Genomic DNA, 19,693 nt, shown 5'->3' with positions numbered 1-19,693 from the left:
AAAACAAAATCACAAATTGTTTTACTATAAAAATTATTACATAGTTTATTGGATAAACACATGGGTTTGTTAGTAGTCAATTGGGATTTTATGTCTTACATCTAAAAAATAGGGTTTTATTTATTTTTTAACAAAAAAAAATCATGAGGCACGGAACACACATCACTTAAATATCAGCAAAACCAGGCAATGGGAATTTCTCACTGAATTTCTCGATTTCAGAGCGTAGGGCTACGATTTTACTTTGAATCTCGGCATTTTCATGTACGGTCTTTTGGAAATCAACCAATTTGGGGCCGGACACCTTCATGGCTTCACCACAAATCTTCAGAGCAGCATCGATGTATTCCACAACAGCATCAATATCAGTTTCAACCAAACCACGGGTCGTCAAGGCAGGTGTGCCCAAACGAATACCAGATGGATTCATGGCAGACTTATCACCAGGTACAGTATTTTTGTTACAGGCAATATTCACTTCTTCCAAAACATATTCGGCACGAGAACCAGTCAGACCAACATTTCGCAAATCGACCAAAACTAAATGCACATCAGTACCGCCGGTGGCAATGTTGTAACCCTTCTTCATCAGACCCTCACACAGGCGACGAGCGTTGGCAATAACTTGGGTTTGATATTCTTTGAATTCGGGAGATTTGGCTTGTTTGAATGCGGTTGCAATGCCGGCAATGGCATTGTTGTGGGGACCACCTGCAAAAAAAAAAAAAAAATAAATAAAAAATAAATTAAATAAAAATAATAAATAAAAATAAAAAAATAAACTAAAAAAATATTAAAAAAAAAAAATAAAATTTATTATAAAATCGAAGCTTAAAATTAAATATAAACACTTGTCATGCCCATAGTCCTATGGCTCCTGAGGTTATGTAAATTTCATAAATGTCTGTATATCTTAAAATATTGGACTCCCTTTGTATGTAATCAAAGCTATATAAAAAGGTTTAAAAAAGTTTGGCTTTCGAATGTAATTTTCTTTAAAAGTATTGAACCTAGATACATATTTTATTCTAGGACTTATAGTAGAATTCTGTGTAGAATATTACTTCTTTTGATACTTTCTGCTGAAAAAGAAATTTTATGTAATTTTTATCCCTCAATTTGAAAAATTAGGAAATGTTTTGTGGTTTTTTGGCAACATTGACACAAATATTTTTTTAATGTCCAATGGAGCTAGAGATTTCATTTCTTTGGTGACTTACAGTGAAATTTGATGCCGAATAATTTTGTCTTTAACGTCATGATTCCAAGACAATGCTTTGTAGGAGAATTTAGCATAAATTCGTATGAACTGCAGTTTTAACCCTAAAATTGTTTCTTGAATCCTGGCGTTTAGGTAAGATTCAGACTTTTGATATCCTCTGGGACCTATAGTAGATTTTTATGACAAATAATTTTGTAGAATATTTTGATTTGCTACGATCCCGTTTAAAAGGGGTTTTTAACCATATTTTGCAAAAAAAGGACCATATAGACCCCTTTCGTGACCCGCCTTAGGGTAAAAATTATTATAAAAAACAATCCTGGTATTGTTATCTGTAATATTGACACTATATACCTAAAATCCAAGGATTCCAGGAAATTTTGGAAAAAACGAGTAAAACAAAAAAGAAAAAAAAAAGTGAATACCCTCCACCATTTGGGAAGAATTTGACAATTTTCAAAAAATAAAATCCGTTAAAAATTATATAACCCTTATTAATTATATAACCGTTATATTTGGGTCTATACGACGACAATTCCGGTTAATAATGTCGCTAAAATCATCAAAATACCTAATATCGGAAGGTTCCATTATATGAGGGCTATACGAAGACCTGGACCTGCACGGACAATTTTCTGCCATAGACTGTAGTACCTTTTAAGAAATTCAAATACGAAATATGAAATAATTCCGGTGAATAATGATGCTAAAATCATGAAAATACCGAATATTGGTAGGTATCGTTATATGAGGGCTATACGAAGACGTGGACCTGCACAGACAATTTTCTGTCATAGGCTGTAGTATCCATTATGAACCTCAAATACCAGATTTGAAACATTTCCGGTGAATAATGTGGCCTAAATCACCAAAATACCGAATATGGGGAGGTACAATTGTATGGGGGCTATACCTAAACATGGGCACATATAGACCATTTTCAAAACCAAAAGTCCTGTAGAGCAAACACATATTTGGGTAAAATTTTATCAACCAATTTCAATTCGTTCGGAAGATAGAGTGATTTTCACAGACGGATGGAAGGACAGAGAGACGGACGGTCTTCGTTAAATCGAATTTTATGCTGATCAAGAACTTTGTGGGGTCTAAAATGTATATTTCAAGGTGTTACAAACGAAATGACAAACATAATATACTCTCCATACTATGGTGGAGGGTATAAAATGGAATAGGTGGATTTGGACCCTCTATTGAGGTTACTGTGCCGATACACGTGTTTTCTATTTTATGTTTTAATGGGGCTGGAGTTTTCCTGTAATTATTGAAAAAAAAATAATTTTGTTCCGCAGTGTAATTTAAGCAGATGGATGTTATCGGCCGAATACGTCTATGATACCTTGATAATAAACTACGAAGTACAGAAGTTCATATTAATATCCATATTAATATGTATATCTTCAGCCAAGAGTATTGACAATTATGACCCTTTGTGTAACAGGGGCAGGCCGATATCTCTCATCTTATAACCAGATTTGTGTAAATAAAAATATTGGGATGTGTGAAGTTTCAAGAAAATCGCATGTTTCGCATTTTGTGAGAGTCATAATTATTCAAAATTTTGACCCGTGGTGAGGGAGATACAACAAGGAGGGGATCGATATCTACCATCTTCTCATGTAATCTTGTGTTGATAAAAATAACATTTTGTAAAATTCTTTACAATTAGTTAAATTCATATAAAGCAAAGAATCCCTGATATGACCCAATTTTGCAGGAGTGCCAAACTTGTTTCGAATATGGACTAGGATTCAATATTTATTTGTATGGTAAGATCCACATTTTCAAATATCCTAACGAATGTTACGTTACCACCACATATCTACTTTTATACTTTCCCATACCCCCACTCCCCCCGCCACACTTACCTTGCAGACCAGGGAACACAGCATTGTTGATGCGATCCTCCAAATCGTACATAACCTTTTCACCATTGGGCTTAACCTTACGCACACCCTTGCGGAAGAAAATCACACCGGCACGAGGACCGCGCAATGTCTTGTGAGTCGTGGTACTGACCACATCGGCATATTCGAAGGGAGATGGAATCAAACCGGCCGCAACCAAACCAGCAACATGAGCCATATCAGCAAACAAATAGGCATCGTTGTCATTGCATACCTTACGGAAACGGGCATAGTCGAGACAGCGGGAATAGCACGAAACACCGGCAATAATAATCTTGGGCTTAAACAATTTAGCATTGGCTTCCAAGCCATCGTAATCAACCAAACCGGTGGAGGCATTTACTTTGTATGGCATCGATTCGAAGAAAATCGATGTAGCCGAGATACGTTTATTGGCTGTCATAAAACCATGAGTCAAATGGCCACCATCGGGTAAGTCGAGACCCATAATACGATCGTGGGGTTGCAAAAGGCCAGTGTAGACAGCGAAGTTGGCCGGTGATCCAGAGTAGGGTTGTACATTAACGCCCCACTCCTCGGGATTGAGATTAAAGGCTTCCAAAGCGCGTTTTTGTGCCAACAACTCGATTTTGTCAATGAATTGATTGCCACCATAGTAACTGGAAAAATAAAGCAAAAGGTTTAAAATTAAATGATCCGAAGGAATTCAGAAAGAGAAAAAGGCCTTAAAATTGAAAAGGAGTGGGGAAGACCTCTACCTTCTGAAAGCAGCAATTCCCTTAACCATAAAAAGAGATTAACTGGGCATATTTTTCAGACAATAATGAAGAAGTCCTGCCTGAACCATTTTATACAGGGGCAGCATCAAACAGAATGTGAATTGCGGAAGGGGGAAAGCTACATCTCATCATTGAAAGCATCTAAAAGCTCAGATGCCCATTTAACAGTTTTATATCATGAAATTCTATCCAAGAAATATACTCCCCAAAATACATTTTGTCTATATAAGGAGGCTATGTAAAGGTTTTATTAAAATCGGCTTAATGTGGGTAAAGTCAATGTTGCAAGCTTTTATGGCGGAGGTATCAGAAGGAATTAGATCTCGGGTTGAGAGAAATATTTATATATCCCAAGTTCGATTGTTTCGCATGTTAGTTAATGCTTATATCGCATTGTAAGAGAGATTTAATTGTTCAAAATTCTAACCCGTTGTAGGGGAGGTACCAGAAGGAATGGTCCGATCTCTACAATTTTTATAACATATCTTGTGTTAATAGAAATATTGAGTTGTGCCAAGTCTGAATATAATCCGATGTTATTTTCCCATTTTATGAGCTTCATGAATATTCAAAATTTTGATCCTTTGTGGGGGAGGTACCAGGAGGAGTTGACCGACATATCCCATCTTCACAGCAGATCTTGTGTTAGCAGAAATAATGGGATGTGTGAAATATGAAGAGAATCTAATGCTTATATCGCATTTTATGAGCGATTTAATTATTCAAAATTCTGACACGTTGTGGGCGAGGTAACAGATCTTGTGTTGATAGAAATATTGGGATGTACCAAGTTTGAATGGAATCAAATGTTAATTTCTCGTTTTGTGACCTTCATTGATATTTAAAATTTTGACCCTTTTTGGGAGAGGTACCAGGATGAGTGGACCGATATATTCCATCTTCCCACCAGACCTTGCGTTAGTAACAATATTTGAATGTGCAAAATTTTAAAAGAGTCAAAAACTTATGTCGGTTTCTATGAAAGATATAATTACTCAAAGGTGGAGGTGCCAGAAGGAGTGGGTCGATATACCCCATCTTCACTCCAGATCTTAAGTTAGTAGAAATATTGGAATGTGTAAAATTTTAGTAGAATCGGATGCTTATTTCGCTTTTTATGAGAGATGTTATTATTCAAAATTTTGACCCGTTGAGGGGGAGATACCAGATGGAATGGTCCGGCATATTCCATCTTCACGTTTTATGAGCTTCATGGTTATTGTGGGGGAGGTGCCAGAACAATGTCCATTTGTCTGTCTGTTGAAATCACGCATTATTTGATGTAGAGCTTAAAACTTTGGAAGAACTGTTTATATTGTGTCTATGATAGTTGGTAATGAAAATGAGATATATCGGTCTAGGTTTTGGCATAACCACCATATAACGGTACCCTCCGACATTCGGTATTTTGATGACTTTTCGACACATTTTTTCACGGATTTGTCTAAAAATTGGTATTTGTAAGTCAAAACAAGTAAGCAAAGGCTACAGGCGAGCGGGGCCGACCGTTGAATACCCTACAACACTATAATAAACGATACTCGAAAGAATTCCACAAGATATTGTGACAAATAATAAAAGAAAATCATCAGGTTTCGTTCTCTAATTTTCGGATGATAGCAACTTAAACTAATTTGCTCATTTCCAATTTATTGGTAAATGTTGCACGTAAATGGTCTTCCTAGATCTGGAACCAATATTTCCCAAAGACCTATAATCTCTCAGAAGTGGCAAAAGATTAACATTTATTATTGGTTTTTGACTGAAACGCATCTATATGAGATACAGACATTTGACTATATTCTTCAACGAAATCAGCGTTAACGAAATAGTCAGAAGTGCGTCTTTCCTGTATTTGTGAATTCTCCAAAAAGTCACTGGAATGGACATTTTCGTATTTTGTCTATAAAAGTTGGCAAACTCCTTCACACATTGAATATTTTTGGATGGCCATCCAAAACTGCTTGGCTTTTGCAATGTCCGGTAACCCCCATAATTACGACCTGCTGACAATTTTGGAGTTTTTTGGTCCATTTCAACCCCTAAATATATGGCGATCATCTCCAAAAAGAATAGGCTTTTATTCTGACCCTCATCTTATCTCCATGCAAAATTTCGTAAGGATCGGGCCATAAATGCGATCTGTATATGATATCCTGATATCCTAACTACTTAGTTTTGTTAGCTGTAGAAATATTACCAAATGTTTAATTCAAAATGAAAATATGACAAAATGGAAAAAATATGAGAAAATTTTACAAAATCAATATTTGCATCTTTAGAGAGATATTTTTATGCGATTTTTTTAGACGTTTTATGTTTCCTGCCAAGAGGCCATTCTGAATTAATGAGAACTGTCGAAATCAGTTCAGCCGTTTTCGACATAAAATAGATCTTTCAAGCAAATCTTCTTTGATAAACATATATATCGTACATATTTTGCTATATATCCGTTTTGTTGGATGTTAACGTCGATGTAAAGATCAGAAGTAACCTTGTCATGGCTTTGTGATTTCGCTGGGATTTAAAATATTCGCGGTTTAATGAAAAATTTTGAATTTTTTCAACAAAAAAGATATGGTCTATTTTACCCGCTAAATATTACCCGATGACCACCCAAATGGGTAGGCTTCTTGCCAGCCCTAAACTCTAGTTACATGCGAAATACCGCGTCGATTGGTCTATAATTGCGACCTGTAGAGCAAGTGCAATATCAGGAATTTTTTCAGTTTTTGGTCCATTTCAATATTATGCAATCATCACCAAAAGAAATAGGGTTCTATTCTGACCCTAGCCCCACCTCCATTTTAAATTTTGTGAAGATCGGACCATAATTGCGACCTGTAGAGTGATTACAAGTTAACATGGACAGACGGACGGACGGACATACATAGCTATATCGACTCAGCTCGCCGAGATAGGAAGATCTATATATACTTTCCTATGTGGGAAATCAATATTTCGTGTTACATAATTTTTGGCCCAATCAAACTTATAATACCCCCAACACATAGTGTTGTAGGGTATAATTGATTCTAGCCTCGGTGGCGAAATATTGCATGAATAGATCCATGTTTTGGTATAGCCCCCATATAACGGTACCTCCCGATCTTCGGTATTTTGATTATTTTTGTCACACTTTTCCACGGCTTTGTCCAAAAATTGGTACTTGTAGTTCGTAATGGGTTCTAGCTCCTGTGGCAGAACATTGACAATTTAGGTCCACATTTTCCTACAGCGCACACAACGATTCCCACCAATATTCGGTATTTTCATAATCCTAGTCCATTTACCCACGAAATTGTTTCAAATGTGGCATTTAAGAAGATTTGGTAGATGGCAATCCTTGAAGTATAAAATTGCCTATATAGGTTCCCGTTTAGATATGGTCCCCATATAACGGCCTCGCCCACTTTATGGTTTCTTGAAAAATTTAACAGAATTATCCAAACGGTCTTACTGATATTTGTAGTTTAATGTCCAACACGTTTGAATTCAGATACTTTTATATAAAAATGTTTTCTTTACCCAAAGGTGGTATTTAAAGTTCGGCCCGGCCAAACTTAAGGGTTTTTTTGGAAAATTGCTTTAGTAGAGGTAATTGTAATGACCTCCAATAATATTTCCTACCCAATTTATCTTCACTTTAAAAATCATCTTTTAATTAAACCTAAACACGCACTATTACAACTTACCGTTTGCCGGGTAAACCTTCAGAATATTTATTGTGCAGGCAGGAGCTCAAACATTCCAGGACAGACAAGGAGGTGAAATTTTCACTGGCAATCATTTCAAGGCCCTGAGATTGGCGTTGCTTTTCTTTTTTGATCAAGTCCAACAACTCGGTATCAATCTCCCGGATGGAAGAGGTCAATAGCTTGGAGTTTCCAGACATTTTCTAAAAAAATTGTAGAAGAAAAAATAACAATTTATTTAAAAAAATTGAAAATTTATTTTTAATTCAATGCAAAATTTACTTTCGATGCCATGTTTTGTAATTTTCTTTTCTTTTTCAAGATAATGTTGAAAAAAATACTATATGTCTACGTATAACTTGTCTAAACGATGGCTCAAGTACTAATGCAGCATTGCAGCATGTGCAAGGTTTTACAATAACTTGGTTGATTTACAATCAATTGATTTGAAATGTAATATTTTTTTGTAAAAACAATAATTTCCATCCATCCATCTCCTTGCCAGGGAGAAGTCTGCAGTTTGTTTTTCTGGGTGTTGTTTTATTTTTGCATTCTAGCGGCTAGTTAGCTCCCCTATCTAGGATCATAGTTCAAGTTTGTTTTTGCCCCCCGAATCCAGATAAGTCCAGAGAGAGACAGAATAAGGGAGATAACAAGGCATTGACGGAATTGGCAACATGTAATATTAGCGAAATATTTCAAATAATCCGTAAATGGAGGAAATAGAAACTATCAGTCCAGACGAGCGGAGATTGACTTAGTAGCAATTATGTATTTTTGTTTTTCAAATAATTATTTAATATTTAATATTTTTTTTATATTTTTTAATATTTTTTTATGCATACCGTCGTACGTTATTGATTGCTGGTAGTTTGTTTTTGTTTTGATGATGTGGGCCCGTGGACTGCCGGTGTTTGACTGAAAACATTCAATTGGTAACATTGCCAAAAATATGAGAATTTTTTTGGGAGATTTGTGTTTGGCTTCTGATAACATTTAACATACCAATTATGAACTTTTTCTTATCTATAGAAAAAGAAACAACAATAATCCATGGGTAAAAAAAATTGGATGCTTCGATAAGTCAAACAAAAATTAAACGAAAACGGAATAAAAATAAATCCTAGGCCTTAACAAAAAACTGGATTCTTTTGGTTTATTGATGCTGGTATAAGTTGTAAATTATATAAATAAATGTGGTGAAGGACAGCTATAAGGTGTCTAGAAGCAAGTATGGCACTGTATCTGAAGACATATGTACATAAATTTAATTTAATTTTTTATTTTTTTAATTTTTTTTATAAAACCTACATGTCAAGGTGCAGTCTGATAAGAGCCGAATGCACATATTTCATGTGCATACTTTGTTGCCAATAAAAAAATAATAATAAAACATAAAGCCCAGATAATTTATTTTATTATTCAAAAATATCAACAAAGAATTTTGACAATAACATCCGATTACGAAGAAAACAAGATTTGACAAACTCCAGATGCTAGTTTTATTATTTGAAATATATTAACACTACCACCGCAGTGCTGCCGGCCGCTTTACTGAGAAGCTCTAGGACGAGATAGAGTAACAGTAAAGAAGAAAAAATAAAATAGAAATAGAAGGAATAGAAAACAAGTAAAAAAATATTAAGTTCGGCCGGGCCAAACTCAAAGACCTAAAATGGTAAAGACTAGACAAAAAGCATTTTGAGCAAATTGTTTGTGTCTTCAATACATAGAGTAAGAGCTCATGACAGGGGCATGTTAATATAAAAACCGCAATTACAGAAACGAATGACAAATAAGTTTGAAAAATCTAAAAATGTGGTTTCAAAATGCTGTTCCATAGACCTTTCCAAAAATTTGCATTTTGCCTTAGCGGTTTCAATCAGCTAACATTGGTAACTATATTTTTATGATATCATAATATCAGAGGCATTTTCACAGGGTTGCCATATTTTTACTTTGTCTTGTCCTATCTTTATTTATATGGGAGCCATAGCAAAACAGGAACCTCTATGCAGAATTTTATACTTCAAGGATTGTCATCTACCAAATCTTTTTTCATACCAAATTTGAAACCATTTCGTAGATAAATGTGACTATAAGGATTATCATAATACCGAATATCGATGGGTATCATTGTATGTGCGTGGACCAAAATATTCAATGTTTCGCCGCCGGGACTAGAACCCATTATGACCTACAAATTCCAATTCTTAGACAAATTCCTGTAGAAATGTGGCAAAAATCATCAAAACACCAAATATCGGGAAGTATCGTTACATGGGGGCTATACAAAAACGTGGACCTATACATACCATGTTTTGCCTCCTGAGCTAGAACCCATTATGACCTGCAAACATCAATTTTCAGACAAATCCCTGTAGAAATGTGGCAAAAATCATCAAAACACTAAATATCGGGAGGTACTGTTATATGGCGGCTGTACAAAAATGTGGACCTACATATGCAATGTTTCTCAACCTGAGCTAGAACCCATTATGACCTACAAATGCCAATTTTTAGACAAATCTGTGGAAAAACGTGGCAAAAATCGTCAAAATACCAAATATTGGGAGGTACCGTTATATGGCGACTATATCAAAACGTGGACTGAATATCTCATTTTCAATACCATCTTTAGTAGCACAAGGCAAATTGTTCTGCTAAATTTTGAAGCTCTACGTCAAATCGTGATTTCGACAGACAGATAGACGGACATCGACTTAGAATTGAATGCTGATCATGAATATATATACCTTATGGGGTCTACGACGAATATTTAGGGATTTTACAAACGGAATGACAATGTTAATATACCCTCCTCTTCAAAGTTGAGGGTATAATTAATAAAAAACCATCAATCGATTCGGTCGAAAGATGTGTACCTTATTTCCCATGACAAAAAATTGCCTAAATAGATCCATATCGTCGTGAAGCCCCTATATTATGGTACCACACAATATTCGGTGTTTAGAAGATTTTAGCCACATTTTTCACAGAATTTTTTTCAAAAGTGGTATTGCGATATTGTTTTAGAACTTCGAATACATAAAAACCTCTGTATCAAAAAATTTTATATGTAGGTTCACTTTTTTGTATTGAGCCCCTATAACGGTACGGCCCACTTTACTGTAATTTGAAGCCTTTAACTGCATTCTATAATCGTATTCTGGCACAACATTGAATCCAGTTACGTTTTTTTATAAATGTTTTTATTACATCAAGGTGCAAGGTTTTAAAAGCTCAAACTGGCAGAACATATCGTTTTTTTTTTTAAATATAACAATGACCAGCGACCAAACAATGTCGCGAGTTTCTTTTTTTCATAATACGAACACAAATGAATACATGCTCCAGATTAACAAGCTTCTAGTGACATTCATTAATACATTACACCCATTCTTAGATGATATCAATTTATCTTATTAAAAGCCTACGCAATGTATATTCACAGAATTAAGGTGACCATAAACATATATATTGATACTGAACTGTGTGTGTGTGGTATGGTACAGGTACAGGTATGACTGACTACTTTCCCCAGAAAGAATTACTCAATGACTTCTGGCAATAGAATTAGTTCAATTAAAGGAAAATATGGCAGCATTTTATTAAAAAAGGCGACTTCCAGTAAGAATTGAGCTGTTCACACGTAAGACACTGTGAAAATTCTTTAAAACAAGTCAATATTTCATTTACAAATTTGAAATTAAGCTCTGATTGTGTTTGCTAGATTCTACAGTTTTTTTAAATCCCGCAACAACTTTCATAATTTCAACTTATTTAATAAACATTAATAAACACACAACATAAAGAAACCAGTAAGGAAAAGTCAAAAGTCGGGCGGGGTCGACTTTATGATAGCCTACATCACTATGCATATTTAGTAGAGCTCCCGTAACAAAAGAATTTATTTGAAGTAGATCATACCACCTATCAAATTTGGCTTTAGGGCAGTTATAGTTTGGTTTCAGAGGGAACTAATATATGGGGGGCATCATATCCAATTTTGAATCGATTTTCACTAAATTTAACGGCACATTTTAATCTTTTATAAAAAAAATCATTATTGTCGGATGAATATTACGAATGTGAGGAACAGAAACACCAAAACGGATGAAACATATATATGGGAGCTATAGCTAAAACGGAACCGATTTTCTCCGAATTCGATGTACTTACTTCTAGACTGAATTCGGTAGGATGTACCAAAATTCAGGTCATTTAGACTGATATTGGACATTTGATGCACAATTAACTCGAAATCGGTTCAAAATATATATGGGGGCTATAGCTATATCTGAACCGATTTTCACCAATTTTCATGTACTTGCTTCTAGGCTGAATTCGATTGGATGTGTCAAAATTCAGGTCATTTGTACTGATATTGGACATTTGATGCACAATTAACCCGAAATCGGCTGAAGATATATATGGAAGTTATATTCAAATCTGATCCGATTATCAGCAATTGCAATAGGATTCGTCCTTGGGCCAAACAAATATTGTTTGGGAAATTTCATCTCATTCGAATAATAAATGCGGACTGCATTTTGTTCACAAGAATACATAGATTGACGGACGGATGGACGAACGGACTGACATGCATAAATCGACTCAGAAAGTGATTCTATGAAGATCCTCAAAAGTAACTATGGGTCTATCCCGCTTCCTTCTCCATGTTACAAACAAAGTTATAATATTCTTACCACTATGTGGTAAAAAAGCTGTAAGTACCCTCCACCAATTGGAAAAAATTTGTCATTTTTCAAAAAAAAATCCGTTAAAATCTTAAAAAACCCAATTTGGCCGTCATATTAGGGTGTAAACGACTACGTGGACCTGCATAGGCAACTTTTGTCATAAGACATTACAATATTCAAATGTGAATCTTGAAGAAACAAATCGGTGAATGATGTAGCTAAAAGCATCAATATAGGGAGGTACTATTATATGGGGGATATACCAAAATGTAGACCTGCACAGACAGACCTTAGACTGTAGCGTCCATTACGAACTCTAAATACCAATTTTGAAACAATTCCGATGAATAATGTCGCTAAAATCATCAAAATACCAAATATAGGGAGCTACCGTTATATGGGGGCTCTAAGAAGACGTAGACCTACACAGACAATTTTATGTCATAGGCTGTAGTATTCATTACGAACTTCAAATGCCAAATTTGAAACAATTCTGGTGAATAAGGTCGCCAATATCATCAAAATACCGAATATCGGGAGATACCGTTACATGGGGGCTCTAAGAAGACGTGGACCTGCATACATTAAAATAAAATCTTATCATTCTACTTAATTTCGTTCGGAAGCTAGTGATTTAAACAGACAGACGGACATCGCTAAATCGACATAGAATTTTATGCTGATCAAGAATATAAATATACTTTGTGGGGTCTAAAATGTATATTTCGAAGTGTTACAAACGGAATGACAAACTACGGAATGACCTCTTTACTATGGTGGAGGGGATAAAAAATGTGTAGACGAAGAACTACAACACGGCGGTCTGGTGAAAATGATTTTTGAGAAAACTTTCAAGATTTTTCTATATATTTTTATTTAAGGATTTAGTTTCCAGTTAAAAATAACTTTGATTTTTGTTTATTAAATAATTTAAAAAAAATGTATTTATTGGCATTCGAATAGGAGCAGTGCGGTCGAACATACTAATTTGACCACAGATATAACTTTATATATTTCCATGTTATTCTAGCATTGAATTCGATGGATTATTTTATTTATTTGTATTATTTTATTTTGAAATTTGAACAAAAGGACCAACATAAAAAATTTGCTACCGGACGATGCGTAGTGATCTATTCGTATGTTTCTGTTCCGTTGAATCCAATTCTACTGTGTCAATAAGTAAACAATTGTATGGGAAAAATATTGTTTTACGCGATCAACAAAGATAAAACGGTTTCTGTTTGTATTATGGATTCACTTTTATACCACTTTATTCTCGGCTTACATATATTTCAAAGAGAAAAAGGGAAATACCCACTTTGTGCAGAACATAAGTAAAAAATAAATACTACGTCATTTGATTACATATAATATTTTGAATAATTATAACTCTTATAAAATGCGATGTAAGTGTCCGATTGTCTTCAAAGTACACACATCACAATAGTATTATTACCTCAAGGTCTGGTGTGAAAATGGAATGTATCGATCAACTTTTTCTAGTGCCACTCCCACAAAGGACCAACATTTTGAATATTCATGAAGCTCATAAAACACGTAATTTACATACGATTCCATTCGGGCCTGGCACATCTCAATATTTTCATCAACACAAGAACTGTTATAAAGATGGTAGAGATCGGACCATTCTTTCTGGTACCTCCCCCACAAAGGCTCAACGTTTTGAAAAACTAAAACCATCATAAAATCCGAAATAAGCATCCGGTTCTCCTCAAATTACACACATCACAATATTTTTATTAACCCAAGGTCTGGTAGGAAATTGGAATATATCACTTACACTCGGACCTGGCATATCTCAATATTTTCATCAACACAAGATTTGTTATAAAGATGGTAGAGATCTAACCATTCCTTATTCTACCTCTCCCACAAAGGCTCAACGTTTTGAATAACTAAAACCATCATAAAATCCGAAATAAGCATCCGGTTCTCCTCAAATTACACACATCACAATATTTTTATTACTCTCTTCAAATTTCACACATCCAAATATTTTTGCTAACGCAAGATCCGTTATGAAGATGACCAACCCCTTCTGGTACCTCACCCACAAAGGGTCACAGTTTCCAATGCTTATATCTGTCATAACTAGGTCAGATACGAATTGGTCAATATTGGCCAACTGCTTAGGAACCTCCCTCATAAAAGGGCAAACCGTTTGGATAATACGACTGATACTATTTAACTTGTTTTCCAAATACAATTATTGGGAAATCTGACGATTCAAAATTATTAAGATTTTGAAAAAATCTTTATTCCAATTAACTAAAATATAGCCTTATTTTGGTCATCATGTCTTCGACTAAAAAAAAAAAAGGAGGAACCCTAGTTTAGTAAAAACTCTTCGATTTTTCGAAAAAATTTCCAGAGAAAAATTTTACCCCGATTCCGGCAAAGTATTTTTTCTTGGGGGACCTGGCACTCCATTTTTGATCCGTAAATCCGGGTTCAAGACCCGGATCCACTTATAGGTATCGTTTGAAAGCTTATTAAAATACCTATCCAAATGTGGTAACAGGTAAGTGGTCAAGGTTCGGAAGTTTTAGCCAAATTATAGATTTTTTCACAAAAAGTCGAAAAATGACCATTATAGGAGTCAACAAAATTTATGGCAAATTATAGCTGACACTCTTACCTTTCCAAAATGAAAATGTTTTCCCGAGATCAGCGTAAAAATTCCTACCACTGGAAAAAAAATTCGAAAAAATCGAAGAGTTTTTACCAAACTAGAGTTAAGCCAAAAAAATTATTAGCTGGTGAAGTCTTTTCAAATTTTATTAAACAATTATGTGGTCTTAAAGTCCTTTAAAATAAATATCTCTCGAAAAAATATATAAAAATCTACCTTTATACTTTTTTCGTGTGCCTCTAAAATTAAACAAAAAATTTACAAATTAATCGCTTATATCCTTTAGAAACTCCATGTTAATAGACTGTTAAAATAAACAACAAATTCCCGGCCGTGAGTCCTTTATGACTTTTAAAATATATACATATGAAATATCTACGATTATGAGCTTTTAAAACGATATCAAAATCCAAGATTAAGGTCTCATGATTCCCTTCAAAATTTATATTTGACATCCACGTTTATTATCTCTTCATTCCGATAACCTTTAAAAGCATTTATGAAAAATATATCTTCAAAAAATATAACAATTCACAACTATATGCTATTCGTTTCGTTTAAAGAAATTTATGATCTGTATAATGATACAATAGTAAATGCGAAAGAAAAACACAATTCCAAATGAGTTTTTCATGCTTTGGAAATTTTGAAAAACACATTTGAAATGGTGTTTTCCTTTCGCTTTCGTCATACAAAAATCGAGTAGTAAAAATGATTTAAAAATCGTCACACGCATTTGGTAACCCCATAGTCAGAATTGTTCTTCGACATATTCGACATACATATTTACGTCTGTAGTTACTATGTACATTTATATGTAATACACATAAGTTGAGACCAACACATGCTTTCGAAAACAAAATTTTTTTAATAATGAATGTCTGTTTGGCTGTCCGTGGCATTGAAAGATGTATGTAGTTGTTTGATGTATAACTCTATGCGAAAAGCACGTGTTTCATTGTCTAATAGGTTCACAGTCCCTCTTCTTTGTAGGACATTGATTTTATTTAAAAAATACGCATCGGAAAATTTCTTTCACAAAATATGGGGCTTTCCCGCTTTTTTGTGTCGATCAACTGGACAGTTGTGTTTACTGTCTGCCGCTTTTGCAGAAGAAACAAAGGAGCCATATTATATCAAAGATAAATAAACAATATAATTTTCCAACTCACCGTGGCTGAGGATGAATACAAAGCTGGAGAACTTGAAGATACACAGCGCACAAGACCGGCGTGGCCAACGAACGTTTCACGTTTGCCCACAGAGTCGGCACTTAAAATTCCAGTTCTCTCATGGCTCGATGGATATGTTGCGGATTTAACAGCGTACGATAAAGAAGAGAACGATCGTTTAGCAGAGACGCCAGATCGTGCAATGTTAAATAACGGCAAGGTAATTCTGTTATATCCAATGGCCTGCATTTTACCGGTGACTTCTTCACTTCTGTCTCGTGAAATGTATTATTCCTCAAGTGTTCTGAGCTCAACTGGAAGATTAAGCGTATGAAAATAACAGAGCAAGTGAAAAATTATTTCAAAATAAAACTTGTCTAATTATTGATAATAGGTATTTGTCTTATTTGTATATATGCTATTGGTGTGTGTGCGTTGAGGTTTGATGTCTTCTCCAGCATTCAATGTATTATACAATAACGGATGGTGTCTTCATTGGATTTCATTATTTTAACATTCCACACTTTCTGATATGACATTTCATCGCGTTTATTTGCTTGTGGTCCACCAAATTAATTGATAAACTATTGAACTTTTGCGAAATTAAAAATGAGACGTCTGTTTTTAATTTTTGTTTTGTTTCAGTGTTTTGGGGTATGCTGTTACCTAATAACATGACTATGTTTATTATTGACAAAACATATGAGTTGTGGGTAAGGCAGCATTTAGATTAGGCAAGTTTACTTGCGGCAATTCTCTGTTTGAGAGAGAGAGAGAGAGAGAGCAACGGAAGCATGGTAGAAAAATACAGGTAGATGCATCAACGCTTGGGAGCATTGATATGTCAAAAATTTTTAAATTTCTTTTCAAATATAAGTAGATTTTTATATGTTTTCTTATACGACACAAATCGTGGGTTGTAAAGATATGCATTTTTCAATAATTTTTACAAATTTAAATAATTTTTCATTTTTAATTCCAAAATTGGTTTGACAGTTCATTGTCCCAGCAGCTGCGTCGATGCGTCTACCTATATTCTTCTACCATGAACGGAAGTAGGAACGATTGGGAACATTTAAATGATAGAAATTTTAAAATGATTTTAGATTTTAGATAGTAGATTTCTATATGTATTCTTATACGACGTCAATGGAAGATTAATATAATATGCGTATTCAACAACTTTGAATAATTTTTCATTCAAAAATTTCAATTTCAAAATTGGCCTGAAAGTTCATTGTCCCAGCAGCGGTGTCGATGCGTCTATAGACCATGGTCTATACAAAAATATAAAAAAAGTAGATGGTGAGAAACGAAAATAGCTAAAACCATGGTATAACTCATTTGCTAAATCAAATATGGCAACAGTTTTCAACGAACTTGACATTGTTATTTTTCAAATAAAATAATATTTTTGTACCCTCCACCATGCATAGTATGAGGGTATATTAAGCTCGTCATTCCATTTGTAATTCATCGAAATAATAATTTTAGACCCAACGCTGCTCAAGAATATATATGTACTATTATATATTCTTGAGCAGCGAAAAATTCTAAGACGATTTAGCCCTGTCTGTTGTAATCACGCTAGAGTCAAAACGAATTAAGATAGAAAGCTAACATTTTGCACAGATCAGTATTTTGTGTGCAGACAGGTTAAGGCCAAAGATGGTCTATATCGGTCCACGATATCGAATGGCTCAGATATGACGGTACCCCCCGATATTAGTTATTTTGATGATTCATTTTTCAATGGAATTGTCCGAAATTCTACACTAGGAGTTCTTCGTGACTACTTTCTGCCCTGAAAGATAATTTTTTATATATAAGTCCACGATATCGTATAGCCCCCATACAAAGTTTCCCCCGATATTCGGTATTTTGATGATTTTAACCACATTTTTTAATGGAATAGTCTGAACACGAGGAGCTACCTCAGAGTACTTTACCCCCTGAAAGAGAATTGTCTATATAGGCCAACGTTTTAATATAGCACCCATATAACGCTACCTCGAGATTTTCGCGGCATTATTCAAATTCAATTCAAAATTCGTCAAAGTTCGCATTTGAAGTTCGTAATAGGTATTAAAACCTATGACGGAAAATTGTCAATGCAAGTCCAGGTCTTCGTATATGGCCCATATATCAGTACCTCTCCATAGTCGGTATTTTGATGATATTAGCGGCATTATTCACCGGAATTATTTCGAATTTCGTATTAGAAGTTCGGAATCATTACAATATCCTATGACAAAAAAAAAAATACTTATTCAGCACCACTTCGTCTTCGTATAGCCCCGAAGTTCCTTCCGAATTGTAAAGGGTAATTTATTTATCTATTTTAGGCTTTATGACATTAAAATAGGGGTTTTAAACCCCTTATCTTAAGCAGATTTATTTTTAAGTCAGTCTTTAAGGCTTATATTTCAGGGCCCGCATCAAAGGAAATAACCATTTTTGCCATGGAATGCAAAGATTGAACAGTTTCGATCATACTCTTAGAAGAAAATCCAGACATATAATTCATTTCGCGCCACTCGTTTTAAAAATGAGGAAAAATGTCGAATAAATTAAAAGAACTTGTGGTATCTAAATTTGATAGAAAGTAAGCATAACCTCAGGGCTGTATTTCTGTAGTTTTACGAAGTTGCTACATTTGTAAAACATAATTCTGAAGCTGGAGGTTTGCAACTTCAAATTTACTAAATTGTTAATGCAACAATTTGTTTTGTTTAATTAATAGAACACCGAGTTTCTTTATCATTTAAAGCAGAAAACATTCCAAAAGCTTTAAAAGTAAATTTAAATTGAACAGAAAATCAACATTTTCAAAATTATTATTTATATTATTCAATAAATATATAGTTGTGTTCCAGTACTTTTTTAATAGTAAAACTAGCAGAAGAGAGAACAGTTCGAAATGTCATTCTCATTTAGGTTTGCTCAAAAAATAAGGGAACGGAAAATTAGCAGAAATGCGATAAAATGTCAAAATTCAAAATTCCAAAAGTAAACAGCCTAAATCGGACTGGTGAAACCTTACTGAAAAGAGCGCCAACATTTAAAAAATGAATATTGAAGACGATAAGTTAAAATTAATAATTTATAATAATAATTAATAATCGATTCCTCATTCAGCCAGTCCTCTTCACTGCTGGAATCATCCAAAAGTGAATACATCAGTTGCTCTATATTTTCTCTTTTTGTTTTTTGCACGACAAATATTAGTTTTTCCTTTAGTTTTCAAGTTGATCATTTTCTTTATTGAAATGTATCAATACATTTTTCAACCTTGTTAGCCCTGCCAATTAAATGTCAAATTTACAAAATGCACATTTCTGCTCGGCCAAATTCATGTAGCTAAAACAAGCAGAAAAGTGCAGCACTCAGCGCCATTTTTTCTCGAGAGAGCTGCAAGTTTTGCTAGTTTTTGGAGTACGGAAACGCGTTGTAGCAGAATTAGTGCTAATTAGTACTAATTTGCAGGTTCTGGAACACAACTTATATTATTTAAAGCTACAATAAGAAAACGTGTGTATTCCAACTATTTCGACGGCGTATATTGGAAACTATTTTATTA

General features: G+C 34.3%; 1 protein-coding gene across 3 annotated transcripts; it reads right to left on the bottom strand.

Annotated features, from left to right (window-relative positions):
- Positions 1-16: 16 nt before the first annotated feature.
- Positions 17-16,741, bottom strand: LOC101896545 (serine hydroxymethyltransferase). Of its 3 annotated transcripts, none has more exons than XM_059121920.1 (4): positions 16,114-16,741; positions 7,583-7,785; positions 3,109-3,767; positions 17-711 (listed from the first exon to the last, which is right to left on the bottom strand). In XM_059121920.1, exons 1-4 carry the CDS (start codon positions 16,360-16,362, stop codon positions 167-169), a joined length of 1,656 nt encoding a protein of 551 aa, XP_058977903.1. In that variant the 5' UTR covers positions 16,363-16,741; the 3' UTR covers positions 17-166. The 3 variants fall into 3 exon arrangements, with proteins under 3 accessions (XP_058977903.1, XP_058977905.1, XP_058977904.1); XM_059121922.1 differs by lacking the exon at positions 16,114-16,741 and adding an exon at positions 8,428-8,562; XM_059121921.1 differs by lacking the exon at positions 16,114-16,741 and adding an exon at positions 7,865-8,017.
- Between the last annotated feature and the right edge of the window lie 2,952 nt (positions 16,742-19,693).

The sequence above is a fragment of the Musca domestica genome, unplaced genomic scaffold, assembly GCF_030504385.1.
Source record: "Musca domestica strain aabys unplaced genomic scaffold, Musca_domestica.polishedcontigs.V.1.1 2, whole genome shotgun sequence".
Classification (NCBI taxonomy): Eukaryota; Metazoa; Arthropoda; class Insecta; order Diptera; family Muscidae; genus Musca; species Musca domestica.
The sequence above is the reverse complement of the archived record's forward strand: the minus strand, read 5'-3'. Positions and strand labels throughout refer to the sequence as shown.

Bases quoted from the DNA above. Each gene is read 5' to 3' on its own strand.
- LOC101896545 (XM_059121920.1), bottom strand. From the start codon at position 16,362: ATGCAGGCCATTGGATATAACAGAATTACCTTGCCGTTATTTAACATT. The intron at 7,786-16,113 runs GTGAGTTGGAAA...CAATTTTTTTAG, and splicing joins TGTATTCATCCTCAGCCACG to AAAATGTCTGGAAACTCCAA. The intron at 3,768-7,582 runs GTAAGTTGTAAT...TTATTTTTCCAG, and splicing joins GAAGGTTTACCCGGCAAACG to TTACTATGGTGGCAATCAAT.